General features: G+C 45.7%; 1 protein-coding gene across 1 annotated transcript in view; it reads left to right on the plus strand.

The window, feature by feature from the left end:
• T265_02025 (hypothetical protein) overlaps nucleotides 1-10,755 on the plus strand; it is a gene marked incomplete at both ends in the record, with an annotated part of 22,174 nt that extends 11,419 nt beyond the window's left edge. The window contains 6 exons of the mRNA XM_009166173.1: nucleotides 1,013-1,665; nucleotides 3,891-4,319; nucleotides 4,612-5,023; nucleotides 6,354-6,802; nucleotides 8,044-8,662; nucleotides 9,605-10,755. Coding sequence (XP_009164437.1) covers nucleotides 1,013-1,665; nucleotides 3,891-4,319; nucleotides 4,612-5,023; nucleotides 6,354-6,802; nucleotides 8,044-8,662; nucleotides 9,605-10,011 — 2,969 coding nt within the window. The remainder of the gene's footprint in view (nucleotides 1-1,012; nucleotides 1,666-3,890; nucleotides 4,320-4,611; nucleotides 5,024-6,353; nucleotides 6,803-8,043; nucleotides 8,663-9,604) is intronic.
• Between the last annotated feature and the right edge of the window lie 10,299 nt (nucleotides 10,756-21,054).

Consider the following 21,054-nt stretch of genomic DNA (forward strand, 5'->3'; position numbering starts at 1 on the left):
TGATAATGATGATGATGATGATGATTACTGTTGATGGTGGCGGTTCCCCACAACAATTGGCGTTCACCAGGGTTATTCCTCACCCAATTTTGTTCCATGCTGTTCCTGACATAACCGTGCACTTTACTGTCAGTTTATATGGATGAGATCGTTCTGTTTTTTGACGGTTTTGAGTTCACACATTTTATCGGATATGCTTTTATGTTTCCGCATGCGCTGGCCACCTTTGTAGTTTTCCACTCTTTTATACTAATTTGAAACTTCGGTACAAAAAGCTTAAGTTTGCTGATGAGTTCTCTCATCCTGACGGCTTCGTAAGCCGTGCCTGCACTATGTCGTCGCGGGCATCACCAGTGCGCGAGCAGTGTCCGCCAACTTCATCTTTGGTGTCATATATGAATATCATGGTGGCTAAAGGACCGCGCATACAAACTCTAATGTCTACCACCGTGACTAGTCCTCCATGGATACATTGTCAGACAGCTTGGCTGCACCCTCAGTGGCGTTCGTGCATCTAAGCTGTTACCTTCAATGCATAGCTCCCCTCCCTCATAGTCATATACTGTAGTATTTCCGGTAAGAGGTATCCTGTTTACGAATGCACTTGTTGTAGTCCAGAGTAACTACGTTTATCCGTGGTCTTTACTCGGGTACTGGCATTGTGTTTAAAGTTGTCGCATGATTACCAGACACTGGGATCACGTCCGATAATCTGCGCTAATGGTTAAGCAATAAACGAATTGACAAACCTGTTCCACTCGTTCACCATAGTCACTTAATTTTTCTGTTCCACTTGAATAAAGTTAAATTTGTTTTCATGGATATCTGAACGACATTGTCGTAAGTCAGTTACCTTTTCTGTATACTGGTTTTAAGTATCGTGATATTCTCATTCTCATTACATCTGGTGACCTATTGAAGCAATAATTCTAATCTATTTAGAAACGCCATAGGTTGTTTTCCTTATTCAACATACCAATGTCTTCACCGACGGTGACTCTTTTCATTTCAGCCATTCACGAGATGCCATCGGATGATGTACAACCGTTTCCTTCAGGCATTCCTCGCGATATGCTACTAGAATTCCTCGTCAGCCAGTCGGATTCATGGTTTCAGCGACTCGGAGTTTGTATTACGTGCTCAGTTCGGCTGTGCCGTTGGGCGGGAACATTGAGACGTGAATTCCCCTCGACCACCGTGGACGTGTGGCGCGGTCTTTATGTTGCGCGTCGTGTGGCCGACTTGGCCGGAACGACAATGAAGCTAGCGGGGGCCCCAATATCTCGCTTGATCCAGGAGTTGAGTTCACTTCCAGGCAGTCGGTCGGATGTATCCGAGCGTATTCTTCTGGATGTGAATCCGGCAGCTGTTGCCATCATCGAAGATATGCCCGTTAGAGAATTTCTCCTTTCACGTGGTCGCTATTGTTCGACACCGTCGATTGTCGCAGATAGTGGCCTTTGTTGTGGTGGTCATGCATGTGACCTTGTTTTGACCCACCGCGAACTTATGCGACATTCGATTTGTCGACTTTGCCTTGCTGCTTTCTGGCGTTGGGCAAGTCGCTTCGTTAATTGGTGGTGTTGGTCACGTGAATCAGACGACTCTCCCATGCAACCAGAATTAGGCATGGAACTTTCAGACAGAGAACATTCTCAGATGGGGGTGAGTTGTTGTAAATGCTGTTCCGGTTCGGTAGACTAGCATGTGTATCCAACTGCACCAATAAAGATATAGTCTATCAGTTCGAGACGTTCAGAAAAACTTATCACGATCATGAGTTTGAGCAGGACACGTATTTTCATCAGGATCAGAAGCGAGTCATTGTTTTTGCACATTTGTTGTAGCTGCGATCGGCGACCTCAATGGGTCCGACGCACTCTCGTGCAAAGGGTACGAGCAATCAGTTGCTGTCAAGATTCCTTTGTTGAAAATAATGAAGGGTGGTTGTCACCACCTTCAATAATGAATGTTCAACCGGACATACGTCTAGTTTGGCTTTCAAGTATGGTATGCGATTATGATAGTTCGGAGATTCGGTCTACCCGATTGGCTCAGAAGCGATCGAAGCCGGTAGCGAGCAACTTTATGTAAGTGGGTGGCTCTGAGCGTCGTTCCGATTAAAGCACGAGGCGATGTCTGTGTAGCACATTTAGTTACAGATTATTATAACCGAAAGATTCAGCTGAGTACCCCACTAACACTATCGTAATTTGCAAACGTCCGCACTTATGTGGTCATTTCCAAGTTTTTTTAACAGTCGCATACACCAAGCACGGTCTTATTGCTGCATCCACCGAAGTCATGTTTAGGCCGTGGAAAACAATTCTGCTTGCCTTTCGTCAATGTTTAGAAAATTTCGCAGCACCAATGTACACGTTAACCCTGTTGGTCTCTGTTTTGTTACTGGCTGTGGCCGGAAACCAACCAGCAGTCTTGTGGTTTGTGACATGATGTTGCATTGCTGTCTGGTTAAAAAATACAACCCATCTCACACAACCCATGTGTGCTTCATATTCTTTGTGACCTTTGACCGTATACAGACTGAAGGCCCTGCCACATCCTGTGCGGTTGTTACATATGGCTCGTGAACTCGTAATTACGAACTTGTCTGGTCACCGGTCATAAACAGATCAGCATTTTTCAGATCGGCACGCAGGTGACCTTTTTGTTTCACCACATTCTGAATGAAATTGGAGTTGGTAGCCGAACTAGTAGCCGTTTTTGGCAGTACCATACTCACAGACAGCCTCGTATGGGTGTTCGTTTGCAGGCAAATATTTGACTTTCAGTCTGCTTGTAGAACTGTTTCAGATCCTTGTGACCGCTTGATGGCGTGAGTTGAGTTATCCGTGCGATTTCTGACAACCTGCTCCTTGTGTTCAATCAATTTAAAAAAGTTTGGAACCGATTGAGAAGTCGTTCCAGAAGGGCTCGGTGAACAATCGGTAGTTTTTGATTGGATAGCGTTTCGCTTTTGACACAAAAGCCCCATCAAGCCAAGATTTTGGTAACCGCACCAATCGACAAGAGCCGTTAATTGACACTCAACAGTGATCTAGTGTGATAATCTGAAGAGGTTCTGCTGTTTGGTTCTCCGTCTGCCTTAAAACCTGGTCAGTTAGGTGACCTGCTCACTTGACCCGATGAAGCTTTTGTGTCAAAAGCGAAAAGTTACCTAATTAAAAACTATCGATTGTTTACCAAACCCTCCTGAAACGACTACTTATGTGTTTTTGCTTTCGTGATCGTCGTGGCCTTGGAAAAGCGAGTAATCTAATGCATTTTCTTTTGTGTTTAACACACTGAGGTCATCTTGGCATTCCATCATGGATTCTCCTGGGTATACACGGGGGAAAGATTAACGGGTTACGAGAACGCATCCTCGATGCCCGACGCAATTGGATGTAGTCATCTCGTACCCCCTGGCTCTCAGAAAGTTTATCGCAACAAAAACTAGTGCGCGATTTTAAATTTGAATAAAAATCCGCAGTAATCGTTGTTTATTTTTTAATTTAAAATGAGGAAGGTACTGGTTTCACGGCGCTGACAACACACGACACTTTATCAATCGTTTATTTCTGTAGTGTTCGTTCCCGAATCAGAAATGCCAGAATTGGATGCCAATTTACTCCAATTGGGTGCATTTTCTCTCGGAAACGCAGGAAACTCTCGTTAATTTTATTTTTCCTTTTTTTCTGAGTGTTTCTGGTACGGCATATGCCGCTAGATAGGGGAGCACATGTTCTTAGCCTGTTATTGCTGTGGAAGCTCGCCTCATCTTGCGATAATCGTTAGTTGAAGTTATCCATGTAGTTTAGGTCCTGTTCGACTACTCGTGTTTATCAGATTAAATTATTTCTTGTTTCTCTTCCCTTTTGCCTTCTTAGAGCATAACATTTGCTGAAAGTGACTCAGGTGAACCGGTTCAGTCACCCAACCACTCGGCAGGTATATGCATTCAGTGTCGTGCTCGCATGGGTAGTCATCAAAAACAAGCTACGGAGGATCGTTCGTGTCAGGTCACAAACAACATCCCGGATCTTGAGACTTCCTCGACCGCTCGTCATTCCCTACCATTGGCCGCTCTGGACCTATTGCGATCTAGACTAAGTAATGCGAACGAAGTGACTCCTGTGACATATATGGCTTCGGATCTTATCGTCGAGGGCAAATTGGCTAATTACATAAGACAGACTTTAAACGCACCAGCACCTATCACACTGCCTTCCATACACATGCCCGCACTGATCGTTCGTCTGTTGCAGCATGCTACGCTGGCCCACTCGGAAAACTCGACCGATTCACCCAAACTAAAGGTACATCGGTTGCTGAACATAGTCATATTCATTTACTATAACTCTCCATTTTACTACCTAACTCAATGAGCTGAGTGCCTGTTTTTAGGATGCGCAGCTGCGGTTGCCCCAAGACTCATCCGTTTCTTAATGGACGTGGGAGTTGTTTGTTTTTCTCTCTGGCCATCGGGGATGTAATGAGAAGCAAAAAATTAACATGTATCCTTGCGAGCTTAGGCCCTTTGGTTTCTGGTTATGCACACTTAGCACTTTACCAGAGCATCCTTTGAATGCATTTATTCGTCTCTTCCAGAGGCGCAAATTAAATGAAGACGCAATAAGTACCAGTCCTCCAGTCGGTGTTTCAGACCCACAATCACCGTGTTCGACCTCCGGAGCGGACCCCCAAAAAACGGTACATGGGATTCGCGATCTAACCCAGGAAGCTGCCGAGCTTGCTCGTCTTTTATCTAGCAGTACTACCGACGCTTCATGGAATCGTCCACGCCCTGTTCGCCTGGTCAAGCAATTGCAACAAGTGGACAGTTTTCCTACTTCGCAGCTGTTCCCTTATGCTACTTTTGGATCCCAGTTGTTACGGCCAACTTTGTCTACTACGGCCTGCTCTCAACCTAATTCAGGTTTGGAGTCGACAAGTGATGGCGAATGCAAATTTGGATCTGGCGAATCCCGCACTGTAGATATGTCGACAGATATTGTACCGGGTACGTTGATTTCGAACTACTGGGTATGATACACTAAAACATCGGTATTTCTGAAACATATCTGCTGACGTTACTAGCATGAGGAAATGACAAACAACTATTGTTTTGTGTTTAGTTGCCAGCCGTTCACAACGCCATGCAGTTGTATCACCTTTGGCCGGTCATTTGAGGCGCAAATAAACTCCAAGGTTGTCTCCCCCCCTTAGTTCCGCCTCTTCCGTTTCTGGTTTGTTAGCATTGCGCCCCATTCCACAAGTATACGCCATTAGTAGATGCTCCATCAAAGATAATTTTCCATTGAGGCCGTAAAAAGCAGAATACTGTTACTCTAAGCGATCGACTTACTATTTCGCAACGTCAATGGATCGCTTAGCGGCACTTACAAATGCGCTTGCGGGAAATGCTGGTTGAAGTCATAGGGCGGGGAAACAAGGTACATCCCTTCACCAGCCTAGGGTTTCCCCGTAATTGTGCTTTTGTTCGTACCTGGCTAGTTGTGAAATTTACTCTTTTTCTAAGGATTTGATTTACTCGAGGTGTACTGTGTGTTCAGGATGTGTCTCAGTTTGGGATTCATTCGGGTTCCTGGTTAATACTTTTGAAGTCTGCAAATAACTGTTTAAGTAACTCGTAAGTAACTGTTTAAGTTTAAGTAAACCATAACGCTGACGATAAACTCAGCGTCTAAGACTGTATGATGATACTCAAACGGCGAAATCGTTAGCCATCCATCCATGAGTTTCCATCAGCATCATGATTAGTAAATTACCCTGAATTTTCTCCTGGTTACGAATGCAGCTACTCAAGAGCCCTAAAAAGCTGTGATACACGCTCTGAACGACATGGAATTTCCATCGAATCCCAACGGATGCCTCGGAATGGCGTTTACGCCAGAAAACGATTTGTCTTTCTCCAACCATTTACGAGTGAGAGATTATTCTTGTCATTTGCTAGGCCGGTTCGTTCTGAAGGGGCTTGTTACGTGCTCGAAAAACATACTTGGCGGTGAGTTTCGTAAATCGTTGCAAAAGTGAAGCCTGAAGCAGTTGCCCCTGTTTTTAGCCTGCCTTTAATTTGGTGATACGATACAGGTTTTCCTATGGACACGGCTGATACATCTGTTCTTGGTTTCCTCGTCCAGTCACCTGGACTGATAGCCTATGACAAAAGTACTCCAATTTCCTATCACCTATCGCTGGACGTCCAGTGACGTTTTTCGACCCCCTACTTTTCAGTGTGTCCTGGCTTTGTTTCTTGCAAGAGTGGAGGAAGTAACAGAAGTTCCACTGCAGTTCTGCATGTCTCAGGTCAAACCTATGTTTTTTTTCAGCTACAGATTCGGTTTCACTGACCGCCTGCTGCCGTTGTGGCCGTATTGTCCCACAGACCTTCCCAATAGATCCCCAATCGAGTTTAAGCGCGGTCGTATGCGAGCAGCTCGTGCTTTCAGACGATCACTGCCATTCAGCTGTGCGTGATAATTACGCGCTGTCTAAACCCCGTGATTGGTCTAGCACCCTTTCCAATGTGACTATGCCATGCAGAAGGATCGAACATGCCCTTTCTCGTCCAGTACACACTGTGCAGTCAAGCGAGGGTTGCTCGTCTGTTCCTAACGGAAACTCCACTTCATCAACACAAAGGAGCAATAGTGTAATGTACCTAATCAACCGAACGAACGCAGACTCAATGCTTAATGCCGTTCATCGCAGCATTAACCAAGTGATTGCCGGCCTGTTTGTGGACATGGGAGAACATGGATCTGCAACCTGCCTACAGGTAAGTGTATGCACTCCCTTTTTGTGTCCAGGACTATTGATTACATTTGTTGCATAGGATTAATTCAGGCTGTTACTACCCCTGTTCCCTATCCAGTTTGATGCCCCCGTAGACCATTCTCACTGTTAATAATACTAAAAACCGATGCGTTGTCGTGCAGTTATTCTTTCAAAGGAAAGTTGTCAGACCTCAGGCAGACTACACTCTGTTGATATCCCAATTTCCGACGAGGGGCACTTACCATTTGTCAGGGTCTTGAAAGGATCAATTCAGGTGGTGCTATGAGCATCACTCATCTCACGCCTTTAAGAACTTCCGGGTTATTCCTTCCACACTTCGGAATTCGGGTTTCTGCTGAGGTAGTTACTTGGAAGAACGGCTAGCTGAGTAAATTGAGGAAACGGTTCGGTGTGATTTTGTCGCTCTGCGTGTCGTTCCCTACCTGAACTACAATGAATTTCTAGTACTCGGTGCTCACTCCACAGCATCTTATGGGCTTTCGCTTTGCTCAGGCTTTTCGTAAGCCTGCCGTATCAATTTCCTGTTCGCATTCGCAACTTGTTGCTGCTTCTCATTCCCCTGTTTAGGCTTGGACAACCTGACAGTACCCCAGCACTCATGCTTCCTTGGGGTGGCATGGCAGCTAGGCACCGAAATGGTGTTACAGCTGAACGATTATTATTTTGTTACAGAATATATAAGCTGGCTCAGTTGTCATTCGTGCAGTTGGATAGAGCAACAAGGACAACAGGATGAAACTGATTGGTGAATTATTCTTACAACATAATAAGCACTCTGTTGAGCAGTCTTGAAGTCAGAACTGAAGTAAGTTACTTTATTTACTGGAGAAACTCCGCCATCCTCGTCAGAGTTTGTCAGTCGTGATACCTCTCTACGACAAAACAGTTTCCAAGGAGCCTATGCCTCACCGGAACTATCCATTAGAAGAATAAAAAGGGTTCAGCTGTGGCACCCTTTCGGTGCCTAATTGCCATGCAGCCAGAAGGAAGCACGAGGGCTGGGATACTGCTTGGTTTCCCAAACCTAGGCAGGGAAGTCGAGAGGCAGAGGTCGGGCTCGAACCACGGCCCCTCCGGTCAATAAATTTGCGCTCTAAACCCTGAGCCATCTCTCCAACCATCCAATGAGAATGTCTCCATTTTTCCGCCCTTATCGGGATTGGTGGCACATCACAAGGATACTACCTTTTCTCTTATCATTTGTCGTTGATTTCCTTACAGGATACAACCTATCGAGTTTGTTGTTGGGAACTCAATCTCTGTGGTCCAGTATGTCACAGTTCACCCGATTGCTCTCCGCTCAACCGACGTACGGATGGGAGACCTAATCGAGGCCCAGTCCTTCCTATGCCTGCGAATGTGGCAGTCTCATACAACACAAACAGCCTGGTGATTCCACATGTTCGGCTGTTCAATGACTCATCCATTTGTCTCTCTCCAGATGGGCGCATGCTTGCGGCGTTTGTTATTCCCAGCGCTACGCGTAATGAACGAACGGGTTCACAAAGCGTGACCGACAGATTTAGTACTTCGACGGACACATTGTTGGCCGTTTACCGTCTTCAACCTAAACAGCACCGTGGCCATTGTCTTTTTGCACGTCGATTCACGACAACCAGTCCGGTATGCTTAGATTTTTCTCCGCTGGGCGACTACCTTGCCGTCGGTATGGCAACGACTCGACTCCCTTCCGTTCCATTACCATCATCCTCCTTAAGACGTTTATCCGCAAACGTGAGTTCGGCACACGGTGAGCTGCCTAGCGTAGGTGGTCTTGAGGATCTAGATGGGCTTGAATCTACTGCTCCGAGCCTCGTTCCTCTGCGTCACACATCCGTCGGTAAGTCGTTCATTTTCACCAACGGACTAACCCGTCCACGTACAGTAAATTACCATCAGTACTTCCAACGGTCAGCACTGTAAACTAGCGGTTGTCCGGTTATCTTCATATTTGGTCGATTATTTCACTTTTCCGTTCATTCTGGTTATGGTTACCATGGTTTCCAAGTCCCCTTCAGACCCCAGGTCCATGAATATGATCACCAGCGTAGACATTGGTATTTTCTCATATTTCGGTGCCAGATTTTCCACTGTATTCAGGGAATAGCGAATCGAAGGACTCCAATGCCAACAACCTACTACAAAAATGTCGAGGCGACTTCGTCTTCATTTTTGATCAGCCATTGAACAGCCTATGATGGTGGTCAGCAGGATACAGCAGTTTACTATACCAGATGCAGATTTCGTTTTCCAAGACCCTACTTTCTTTTCGTCACGTCTGAGAATACTGTGACGGTGGTTGTCCACATTCAGCAGTTTTATTTTATTGCACCAGTGCGGCTTCATACTGTCGCTGACTGGGTACGTTAGGGGTTTTGACGGTTCACATTGCGATTATCTGAACCCTTTTTTAATAGCGAACCCTCTTTGGGAGCACTTTCTTAGTATGTACTGTAAGTTCACGTGAAATGGGTTACTCACAGATCGGCCTGTGCGGCTGAATTATTTGGTTTCCCATAGATTTGCCAGGTAGGTCCGCACCGGTAGGGAATAGCCCCTTGCACCTGTGGTGCGTGCTAGTGATAGAAGTGGACCGTCTGTCGCATAAGCTCCAATGAGTATTACCTTGTTGTATGCTGGAGGTATTGATGACCGTTTTTGATGCTGTTTCTACAGGTAGTAAGTTAACTACCTCTCCAATGGTACAAACGCTTGTTACAACTTACGAATCTATCCGTGATTTGCTTATACTCGTCGCTTTAATGTTCTTGTTCTTCTCCAGCACAAATTTTTCGTTTGGATCGACAGTTACAAAGAATTGACAACCAAGAAAAACCGAGGACCCTGGTTACGTGGACCTTGAAGGAAGTTGCATCAGTTGTACACCCCATGCTTCTAAACCCGGTCTCCTGTTCGCGCAAGTTTGCAAAAGGTGGACAATCCGTTTCAACCACACCGGATTCTTTAGATCGATGGCATCGATTATTACTGTCAGCCTCGACTGGGATTTCCCTCAATACCATAGTATGGAATCCAAACGGTGGTCTGTTCTATGGGACAACCAAGGGTCTAGTTGTGCTAATGGGGGCTCAACCGTTGCCATTAGATAGCAGCGAGCAGCCAACAGAACATTCCCTCCTGAACAGACCAGAAGAAAATCGGTCTGTGGTTGTGCATACACCTGCATAAGCCGACTCCTCCCTGAGTCATTCAGTTTGAATCATTCACTCAACCCTTGTTTCCCTTTGCATTTACATTGCGTATTTACCTCTCCACTCAAACCGGTTTCCCCCGCTCCACTCGCCTGTTGACAACAATGGAAACAAACCCGTCGTATTGCAGATACTTTTCTTTAACACCCCGGTGGTACTAGACGGTACTCGTTTTATTTTTTTAACCCTTATTTGTGGCTGGCGATTTACGTGTCATCCGCTCAGTGCTGCTGTCGTTGACCCTGCTTAGACGCGAGCTGCACAATAGCTTAACATCATTCACAACCACAACTCCATTTGGTATGGTATCGATTGTAGATTTTCTTGTTTTTGTCTCTTCGTTTTTTATCTTGTTTAACAAACTCCATTCATTCTCTTCTATCTTGTTAAAACGCCTCTCAGGGTTTTTGTTTTTAGACCAATCAACTAACTCACTCAGTCGGGAGTCTTTCATTGGGCGTTCCACTTTCTCCTGGTTCTGCCAGTAACAGCAAACTTGTTTGTGGCTGGGGTGACAGCAGTTGTTTGTTTACCGCGTTTAGATTTTGTTTTTCTCGGGATTTCATCCCATGCTTCACAGTAATCACTACCATCCTTTTTTGGAACTTTTGCACATGACTTGTCTGCTGCACTTCATTTACGGGCACATTTTGTTTCTACCACCCCTCCCCGTGTACAATTCATCAAGCTATGTATACCCATAAGTTTCTTCATATGCATACGAATTTATGATAGAACGTAAGTCGTTGTTTGCAACCACATGTGTATGATGGCATACGGACGTCTATCCTTTCAGTCCGAGTATGAAACCAAGGCTTCGCGTCACAGTTGTCAGAACAAACGTCAGCGCATTGCTGGCCAAATTGCTATACCTGCCTCGGCCACCCAGCCATATTACAGGAAGTCGTCTGTTTGTGTGGCGATTCAAACCGAAATCTACTCACGTGCTTTACCAAGTACCTTCGTTGAACACCTGCTTAGACTGGGTTACAACGGACGGTCATTCTTCCAGACGTGTCAGCGGTCTGTGACTGTTTCGCCTGGAATGAGGTAATCCGCTAAGTTCGATGGACGCATGCTGTGGGGTCTACTAACCTTACGAGGCGGGACCTCCTGATTTGCATGGGATTCATCCATACGGTTATCCGGCGAGATGGACCAAGTGGTTAGAGCGCGAATTTACTGACCGGAAGGTCTGTGGTTCGAACCCGACCTTTGCCTCTCGACTTCCCCTGTCTAGGTTTGGGCAACCTGGCAGTATCCCAGCCCTCGTGCTTCTTTCGTGTGGCATCGCAGCTAGGCACCGAAAGGCTGCTACAGTTGGACGAACCAAAAGCTGTCACCTTACCATGGTGTTTAGTATTGCAGTGATTTTGCAGGCTATACTGGCTGGAACTCAGTTCCTTAATGCTCAGTCATGCCAGACAGGTCGACGGGAATCAGCCTGTTGAAGAACAGCGAGTCACAGTATACGAGAAATAGTATTACTAGTTCATGGAGCTGTCGTACTGTCCTCTGCGATAGGGGCGTGAAGGAAGTAAGGTGTTTCCCTTAGGCAACCAGCATGTTCATATTCATGGGCGCAGCGATGCTGCATTCCCCCCGAGGAAGGACGCGTTAGAAAATGCCGGCCCTAAAAACTGCCCACTCAGATAGCCCAAGGGTTGATCGTGAACGCCGGCGCGTAATTCAATAATGTCGAAATACTTTTAGAACCAGAGTTTGGCGCTGCGTAGGGGGCACCTGCTGTGCGCAGCCGCATTAAGAGTCTTACAATTATGCCTTACTCCCTGCGACCGTGCAGGTCGGACTACTGAGTCATCGGCACCGGGCAGGGTCCCCAGAGTAAACCCTACTGCGTACGTCTCTGAACTACGCATACAAGACCCAAGCTCGGTAATTCATCTCAAACCGCTCGGGGCGAACTCAGATTTTTGTTGTGGTGATTGGTTGCGGGATATCATTGTTCACATCACTTTTGTTTGAAACCCAGATTTCTCGCACTGCTCGGGTATCTACCTAGTGATCTTGGTACCTGGTACATACGGCACGGGAGTTGTGCTTAGCTCCAGGGCTGAATGCATCTTACTGGAGTGAATTCCAGTCAACAGTCGTCTTAAGTTGACCGGTTCAGTCAAGATTACTACATCCCGACTTGGTAAACGCTGTTTGCTCTGCCTATACGCGCTCCGACAGACGGCAGCTCTGAAGGTGAGAAGATAGCCTCTATCGATATTTGTTACGGTTACTCCGGTCAGCCAGAAGTACCCATACTGTGATTTTGTAGGTTGATCGACCAACTCCTGATGAAGCCCATATTGCCGACTTTTTCTTGGTTGACGCTCAATCTGGAACGTCTTCTTCAGTCGTGCTGAACATTTGTTTCTAGCCAGCACCAAACCGGCCGTGGACTCATTTGGACCGGTGGAGAGCTCCGATACAAGATTGCTGTTCACTTCGGAGTGCGCCATGAACTCCGATCATTTGGGTTTTGAGTGGTCGCGATGAGTAGCAAACTTCGGTTGTTGACCTAAAGTAATCCGAACTGTGGCTTCACTTTTGAAGTGTGTTGTTCCTGGTATTTGAAGGCAGCTTCCACCATGCATACTTAGAGCGATTGCTTCAGGGTTGCCAGGAACTCAAAAAAAACAAGATGTGAGCAGGGATCAAGGTGCGTGACAGAGGTCTCAAACAGCATATGTTGACTTGGATTGGAAGGGCTGGGAAAGGCCTGTTGGCCCATCGGTTGCGCAGTTTGGACTCAGGAAGCTTATGTATGGAGTGCGTCCCTTCCGTCTACACTGAGCTATTTGGTTAATTTGAAATAGCAGGGGGTGACTCAGGAGTGTGGTAAAACAGCTGTGAGGGTGTTCAGGCCGATGGTGAGGGTTGATGGGTGTCCTACCTTGATATTTGCCTGAATAATCTTCGTACACTCGCCCACGCTACGGGGATTCAGTCCTATACTTGATTGATCCATTTAATCTTTCCATCGTCAACCCTTGAGCAACGCAATTCCAGGTATAGCTTAGTAAGTCATGACAAAAGGAGCTTCTGGTGGAGCATAAGAAGAGCCGGAAGTCGATTTTAATTGTGTTAAGAACGACTGGGCTGCGAACCGCTAACGCACAGATGAAAAGCGGGGGAGGAGGTATGTGAACTACTGATCCTCGGAGGCAGGCTTTCGACAGGTTTATCTGTCTGTTCGAATTCCCCGGATGCTGAAGGATGTGCTGCGAGCAGTACGAAATCCACTTGGCATGCATGACACGGTAAACGATGTGCACTAACTGGTTATTGTCGACCGATTCTCTCCAAGGTATTGTTCAGTCCTTATCTAGTGTCAATATGCTCATGCAACATTCGACAGAAGTCCCAACAATGACTCAGTGCACATAGGGGTTAATAACAAATCGGCACCCTTCACATGTAGAGCGATGCAAATTGCATAGGCGACAATCGAGCTTTTAGTTGTTATGTGTTCGAGATATGCAGGTAGTTTCAAACTGTCCATCTAATCGTAAATCTACACATCCGATGAGGCTTGTCATCTACAGGTTTTTCGATGAAGTCAGCTGACTCAGTTACATTTGGGAGGGCTGTTCGGTTTCACTTTCCAAAGATCAAGGTGTGTTCGGGGGCTAGCCGTCCCTAATAACCGAACATCACATCATTTGGACGCATGTGTCACGTGCAGGACACGGACCAGACGTAGGCATGCCCTGATTGGTCAGAATGCCAGTCAATCCGAGTCAAGCACCTTGACTCGACGGTTCTCGCCCCCTCACGGACATTCTGGCACGACCTTGTGGAACACTCTGTGACTACCCTATATATATACAGTTGTAATGATTTTCCTTTGTCTCCATAAAGGGCTGTGTACAGCTACCGTGCCTTTTGCTATACCATAGTGGGCGGAGCAGGAAGCCAAGGGACCGACACAGAGTTGCACGACCGTACATCAAGACATAACAAGGTGAGATAGGTCTGTCACACCAAACTACTGATGTTTGTTCAATGCGAGGTCGGGTTAGATGGCCGCCCTGGGGAGGAGGGCTTCTCTACTATGTTGTTGGCAGAGTGCGGGCTTAGTGATATCTTACGTGGTCCGACACCCCATGGAGGTTCACTATCTGAACACCCTCCAACAAAACTATAGGGCCACTCACAATCAACTGATGAACTTCAGCGATTTTCGGTCGGTAGGTAAGCCGTACCATAATTAATTATGTCTGGGATTTTTACGACCCTACTTTGAGGAGGATGAAGCAAAGTCCACAAAAAAGTGAAAGATAGGTGCAACAAAAGTAGAGGTCCCCCGACGTTATTGTTTTATGAGAGAGTTATCAAGAATGCTTTGTCATTGCATCTCAAAACCTGAATGAATTGTTTTGTGCTATTTCACTCGAATGTGTTTTAGTGAGAGACTGACCAATTTGTCCCCGTTCCTGCCTCAAAGCAGAGGTCAAAGCCTGTGGCACGTTTATGTGCCTATTTACAAGAATGCTTCAGGGTTTATGGACTGGGTTGACCGAGACTGCCTCCCTGCCGGATAGTCCGAGACCTTCCTTGATTACGTCACAGGTGCGTCCGCTTGCTTGTTGAATTATCACGTCCTTTTACTGAATCTTGGCAACAATGATTGGTCCGGTGTTCGCCTTTCTCCCTCAGGGTACCAAGCAACACTTCTTACTAACTGGGAATATTTCAAATCACCACTCTCGAATACGAAACCGTCCTTGTACTGGTTACACTTCCCTGTATTTGACCCAATAAGAGGCAACTAGTTTCAGAAATCTGGAACTTACTGTCCGGATTCTGCCATAGCCACTCAATTTACACAGGTCTTGGGGTTTAATGGCAAGAAGACATCTTTAAAAACTCATTGAAAGAGTACCTTCGGATGGTCCTAAATCTGCATCGTATCCATTTCGCACCTTGTGAGCATAATCCTGTGACTTCCGGTTATAGTCCCCGACCATTGATTGAACCGAAAAGCATCTCGTTCATCCACCAATAACAGAGTAAGAGTAATAAAAGTGAAATCAATCGCTCAGCTGTAACACCCTTTCGGTGCTTAGCTGTCATGTCACCCGAAGGAAACACGAAGGCTGTGATACCGCTAGATCGCCCAATCCTAGACAGGAGAAGTCGAGATTCACGAACCACGGACCTTACGTTCCGTAAGCTGGCGCCGTAACCACTGAGTATCACTAGTCCCACCGTTTTGTCGTGAGCTGTACCTTCAAGCAATCCCATCATGACAAATGTACTCATTTGCACATCAACTGAGTTTTCACGGGAGACCGAGCCGAATCTCTCGTTTATGATATTCGTCAACTAAAGGTGATGAACAAAAGCCGCCTTACACTTCCGTTGGTACGATATTCGAAATATCGCAGTGTGTTTTCATGAGGGAGACTACTCACAAAGTCACTGAAAACTTTTCGACAGCCTGCGACTGGTTTCGCCCTCCTTGAAGCTCATCAGGTAGGCCGTTAACCTTATGTTCTATTTGAACCCAAATTGGGCATATCTCGACAAATGCACTCCCACAGTCCGATCATGATTTGGCAGACGAACTCTCTACATGTGTCTATGTACCAGTGAAAGGAAGAAGGCCTTCACTGCGAAGTTATTTATTAGGAAATGCCAGCTGACCGGTTACAGACCATTGGACAGGGAAGCAAAACTCCAATTTGCATCTTATTTACAAAAACTGGTCATCCATCTTCTCCTGAACGTGTCTTCTTGACCTTTCCTGGAGATTCATTGACTCCAATCGTTCCTCGCTCAAATCCAAGCAAATGTCACAAAGTGACTCCACGAATTCCACAACAGATCTCTCCTTTTCAAAAGACGCAAAGCGAAATTCCACGAACAACACATACTGCTCGCGTGCCTCCCGATCAGTGGTGTCACCGTTACACCAGGTGTAACGCCTCACTGACCCATCCCGTTGTGATGTCCTACTGATGACCTCTAATAAATTGACTGACGCATTCATTTCGGTCAACAGAACAGTCGTGTGTGTGTATGATCAAGCGTTGCTCGCCGCGTCCATTGGCGAGGACCTTTAACCTCAGAGCTCGAGGGACACTGCCAAGGGTATTTGAATAACTCCGGAAGAGTAAACTTACGGTTTCAACCCTTGTATCGAGCAATGAAGATAGCGGATGCCAAATCTATGCAACGACGTCTACAGCTTGACAGCTGGCACACAATGCGGTACGTACCCCAGTTATCTGACTGGTATTCACCCCGGAAGACATTACAGTCAGACAACCTTGAAGTATGTGGACAATCGGCCAAACTACAAGATTCCATTTTTGTATCGAATTCGTTCTGTTTACCCTTAGCTGAGTTGTAACAGGTCCGCTGGTGACAGCTTTAAAAATCTGACCTATAGAATGACAAGATAAAAAATATAAACCTTGTTTGACTTAACTTTGAGCATCTTCCACCCTGTTGGTTGTCAAAATGTCAATGCTGGCAACCTCGCTAGCGCTACTGTAGGATGCAAAAGTGTTGATTCATCTGTTTTGCCTAGATGAATGCTTTTTGCACAAGATTCGAACCAATTACCACATAGGTGCCAAACAGCAGAGCGTAGCCATTTTCGTCGTCAAGTGAGCTCATATAAGTACTCATCGATCGATAAAAGTTGTCATTTGGCCATACGTGAGGCACTTTTTTACCGTGAGTGTAATGGGACCAACTGGGAGTGCGTAATGATATGGGAACTTCAAAGTGCCAACATCTGCCACATCGTGGTGTCAATAGCTTCAGTCAGCACGGATGTCACGCCCATGATATAAGCTGGATGTCTGTTTCCTCTCCCGCCGAGTCGGCAGAAAGCTACAGTACTGTTTGTGCGGAGCTGTATTCTGCAAATGGCTATGTCAAAAGGTCGAAAAAATGAAAAGCGGCCCTAGAATGGACAGCCATTGGGACACAGCCGGCCGTTGAGCAAGTGTTTGGAAAGCTGACACACTTATTTGAAGACTGCCCCTGCCCCAGGTTAGGAAAGTGAGAAATTGTGGGGAGAGGGGTGAAGATCTTCCGCAAGTTTTATAGAAACTTTACAAAGTAACTCTTGTTAGGTGGATGTTCTCTGAACCCTTGTTCGACTTATATGTCGCCTCACTCAATATTTAACGTACTAACTCGAATGATCTTTCGGAAATATGGCCGTACGTCACTTTTTCGAGTCTCCCCAATTGCGATGATCTCCCTGAAGGTGTCACCTTCAGAAGAGAATCCCACCCTGGATTGACTTCAAGAGCATTCTCTGTTGGCAACGACCTAGTTCGAGATCCTCTTCCTCTCTTTGTGGAGAATAACTGGTCATCTTCGGTAGAAGTAGTGTTCACCCTGGATGTATGTGGTGAGTCAGAAAATTGACCAGAACTCGCTGCATGCTACTCAGCTCAGGAGTAAAGAGTTGACACATGTTGTCAATGTATTTGAAACTGTGAGCTTTCTGATTCGAACTACTTAAGAGTTTAGACCGATCGAATACATTGTAGTCTCCTTCTTGGATTCGTCTACAGTGTGAATAAAAATCTGGGAACCCTGGAGATCCCACTGCCACAGTAAGAAGAATCACTTTGATAATAAGAGTCGAAAGGGAAAGGATAGACAGCACACAAAAATCTTGCCTGTCGAACAACATGTCCCACTTTGTGGAACCTTCGAAAGTCAATTGTGTGGTTGTTCAAACAAAGCTTCGTTAACCCATGTCCGTTTTATCTCAACTTACGTGAATGCTGAACAATGGGAAACTTCCGAATAAGGTCATGCGCTGATAAGATGTGAACTGTGGTTTCTAGCTCCTTCTACCGGTTGCCCCACCCTTAAGTTGTTGCCAGAAAAGTGTGGTTGTGAAGCTCTTACTATTTCCTGTGTTACCAACGCAGATGACTAATCCTAGGAATTTTTCTAGGTCACAACCGCTAATGAGTAAGGTCAACCGAAACTGGGGAAACCAGGGAGCAAGGTCCAAAAGTTTGCCTTAGAAATGGGGTTATCTGTTTGATAAAATTCAGCGTCGAAAACTGAACATTGTGTATACACATGAGTGATTTAAACTAGGCTTTATCGCAGCCAATCACAGTCAAGTATCGGTGTGTCCGTCATAAATGTGAGATGAATGATTTTGGTTTTCACAAGAGACTCAATTGAATCCCTCGTTTATGATATTCTACAACTGAATGTACTGCACACAGATCGCTTCATGTTGCAGTTGGCACGATAGTCGAGATATCGCAGTATATTTTCATAAAGGAAACTACTCACAAGTCTGCTGAAAACTCTTCGACAGCCCACGACCGGTTTCGCCTTTCTTGGGGTTCATCAGGTAGGCGCAGTCCACAAGTCTCTGTCAGCCTTATGCACTAGTTGAAGCCAAATTGAACTGTTTTCGAGAAATGCACTCATTTGCGAATCAATTTGGTTTTCACAAAAGACTCAATTGAATCTCTCGTTTGTGATATTCGAATGATATGATATCTCGAATATCGTGCCAGCTGAATCATGAGGCTGTCTGTGTGCAGCACATTCAGTTGTAGAATATCATAAACGAGAGATTTATTTGAGTCTCTCGTGAAAGCCAAATTGATTTTCAACTGAGTGTATTTCTCGAAAACAGTGCAATTTGGGTTCAAGTAGAACATAAGGTTGACGGAAACTCGGGCACTGCGCCTACCTGATGAGCCCCAAGAAGGGCGAAACCGGCCGTGGGCTGTCGAAGAGTTTTCAGCAAACTTGTGAGTAGTTTCCTTTATGAGATGAGTGGTGTTTATGGGTTCGAATCAGCCTCCGGTTTACGTGGACGCACACAATTGCCTTTTCGCACATCCACAGATACGCTAAAACGATCCAAGGCAATATTGCGGACGCAACATCTCATGAGTGATGCACTCGGACGGGTAGCCTCAGTTTTCATAATTATGTCCATCATTTCATCCATTTTTCATTGGCTAGCATTGTTCTTGGGATGGGCTGATCGATGACCCATTTTGAATGGACTACTATCACAGCGAATTAGAAATCGAGACATTGTCGAGCACGTACTAACTACGCACGTACTACAAGTGCCATATATATATATATATATATATATATATATATATATATTACTCATTAGAGACATGAACAGATAGCACACGATAACTCCTTATCTCCCCAGTTCCCACGATCTGCCACTTTGTCAGGGTACACCATGCAACTACTTCGGGTTTCGGTTCATACTTCAGCCTAGGAGAGAGGCTCTGGATAGCCTGGTGTTGCCGATGCATCAAAGCGTCCTCTATTCAAGCTTACAGAATATTTGAGTATGCGCTGCTGTGTGTGTGTCGCCGAACAGTCAAAGTTACCAGATTGTTGTTCGTTGACAGAGTGCAGAAAAAATTGGAGTTGCTTCACGTTTGTCGTCTCCTTCAAGAGGATGCGCCCCATTTCGAGAAAAAATAATACATTACTAGTGCGGAAGTATCCTTGAGGAATGCGGTGTTTGCAAAATGAAAAGAACTCAGTCAAAGTAAGATAACAGTATTGTATAACTGAATGCTTGAGAGCCAAAATGAGAGTGATCTAGGGCTGGATCACCTGACACTAGTAGTGCGTCCACTTTAAATTCAAATTCAAATTAAACTACTCAAGCTAATATTAATAGAAATACTAGTTGTTCCGCTGCAACGGCCTTTCGATGCCTAGCCGCCATGTCAACCAAAGGAAGCACGAGGGCTGGAATACTGCTTGGCTGCCCAGGCGTAGACAGGGGAAGTCTAGGGGCATAGGTCGGGTTCGAACCACGGACCTTCCGGTCAGTAAATTTGCAATCTAACCACCTGAGCCATCTCTCTGATGCCTCCCGTTCATCGTCGCTATCGTTTTTGACTACTCACGTAAGTAGCTGCTGATGAGGAGTATGAGTGCATATGGTGTACTCAAGTGAGGTTCATGCTCTGAATTTGCACAGCACCAGTTTTCTACCATGTATCTATGCAGATTCTCCAGGTTTGGTATGACGTAATTTGAAACCTTCCAGAATCAAGCACACCCAAAATGTGTATTTTGCCTGTTCCACATTATATTTGCTTTGTCCTAGTTACAGCTGGTAACCTGGTTACGGTCACACAATTCAGCCGGACAGGAAACCGATGGCACACCGTTTGTGTCTAATTCAATCTGAACTCGTACGCTGGGTGGAAGATTTCAAAAAGATTTCATGTAGACGGATCTTAGACTAGACTTCAAAAAAATAAACAATCGATGCGTGAATGTGTTCAGTCTACATCAAAAAGCTAGGAAGCCCTGTGCAATGCGCACCTAAAGCCTCTATAGGAATGCTCGGACCCGTGGTTCAATATATTTTGACCGGGAATTTTCAGATGTGGACCGGTTTTAGATATTCCCACCATTTGTGTAGCCAACAACGGTGACGTTCGCTACGAACAACAAAATTGGAAAAATTGCTTTAGAACCATGAGAGTCGTCGTAGGGAAGACCTCTGTAGCCCAAATGGTCTCTGATGGGGTTAGGGGAGTGATATTGCAACCCAACGGAGACTGGGAGACTGTAGAGCATCACTACTACGGAAGTGCTTACCGCGAGGACGGATCGTTCTATAGAAGACACTGCGTTTTATACCTTCTCAAACCTGACCTCTTTCATCTTCACCTCCTGAACTTTTTCGCTGTCTGTTGAAACCCCTTGAAACCCATGACCGGTTTCACCCTTCTTAAAGCTCATCAGGTAGTCTCTCGTAGAAACCAAACTGATTTGCAAATGATTGTATTTCTCGAAAACAGCCCGATTTGGGTTAAAGTAGAACATAAGGTTGACGGAAACTTGGGGACTGCACCTACCTGATGAGCCCCAAGAAGGGCGAAACCGGTCGTGGGCCGTCCAAGAGTTTTCAGCAACCTTGTGAGTAGTTTCCCTTGAAACCCATTTACAAACTGGCACTTCTGTTGGAACACTCGTCAAACGCGCAAAGTTAGATCGTTTTTACCAC

This window comes from Opisthorchis viverrini, assembly GCF_000715545.1.
Source record: "Opisthorchis viverrini unplaced genomic scaffold opera_v5_23, whole genome shotgun sequence".
Lineage (NCBI taxonomy): Eukaryota > Metazoa > Platyhelminthes > Trematoda > Opisthorchiida > Opisthorchiidae > Opisthorchis > Opisthorchis viverrini.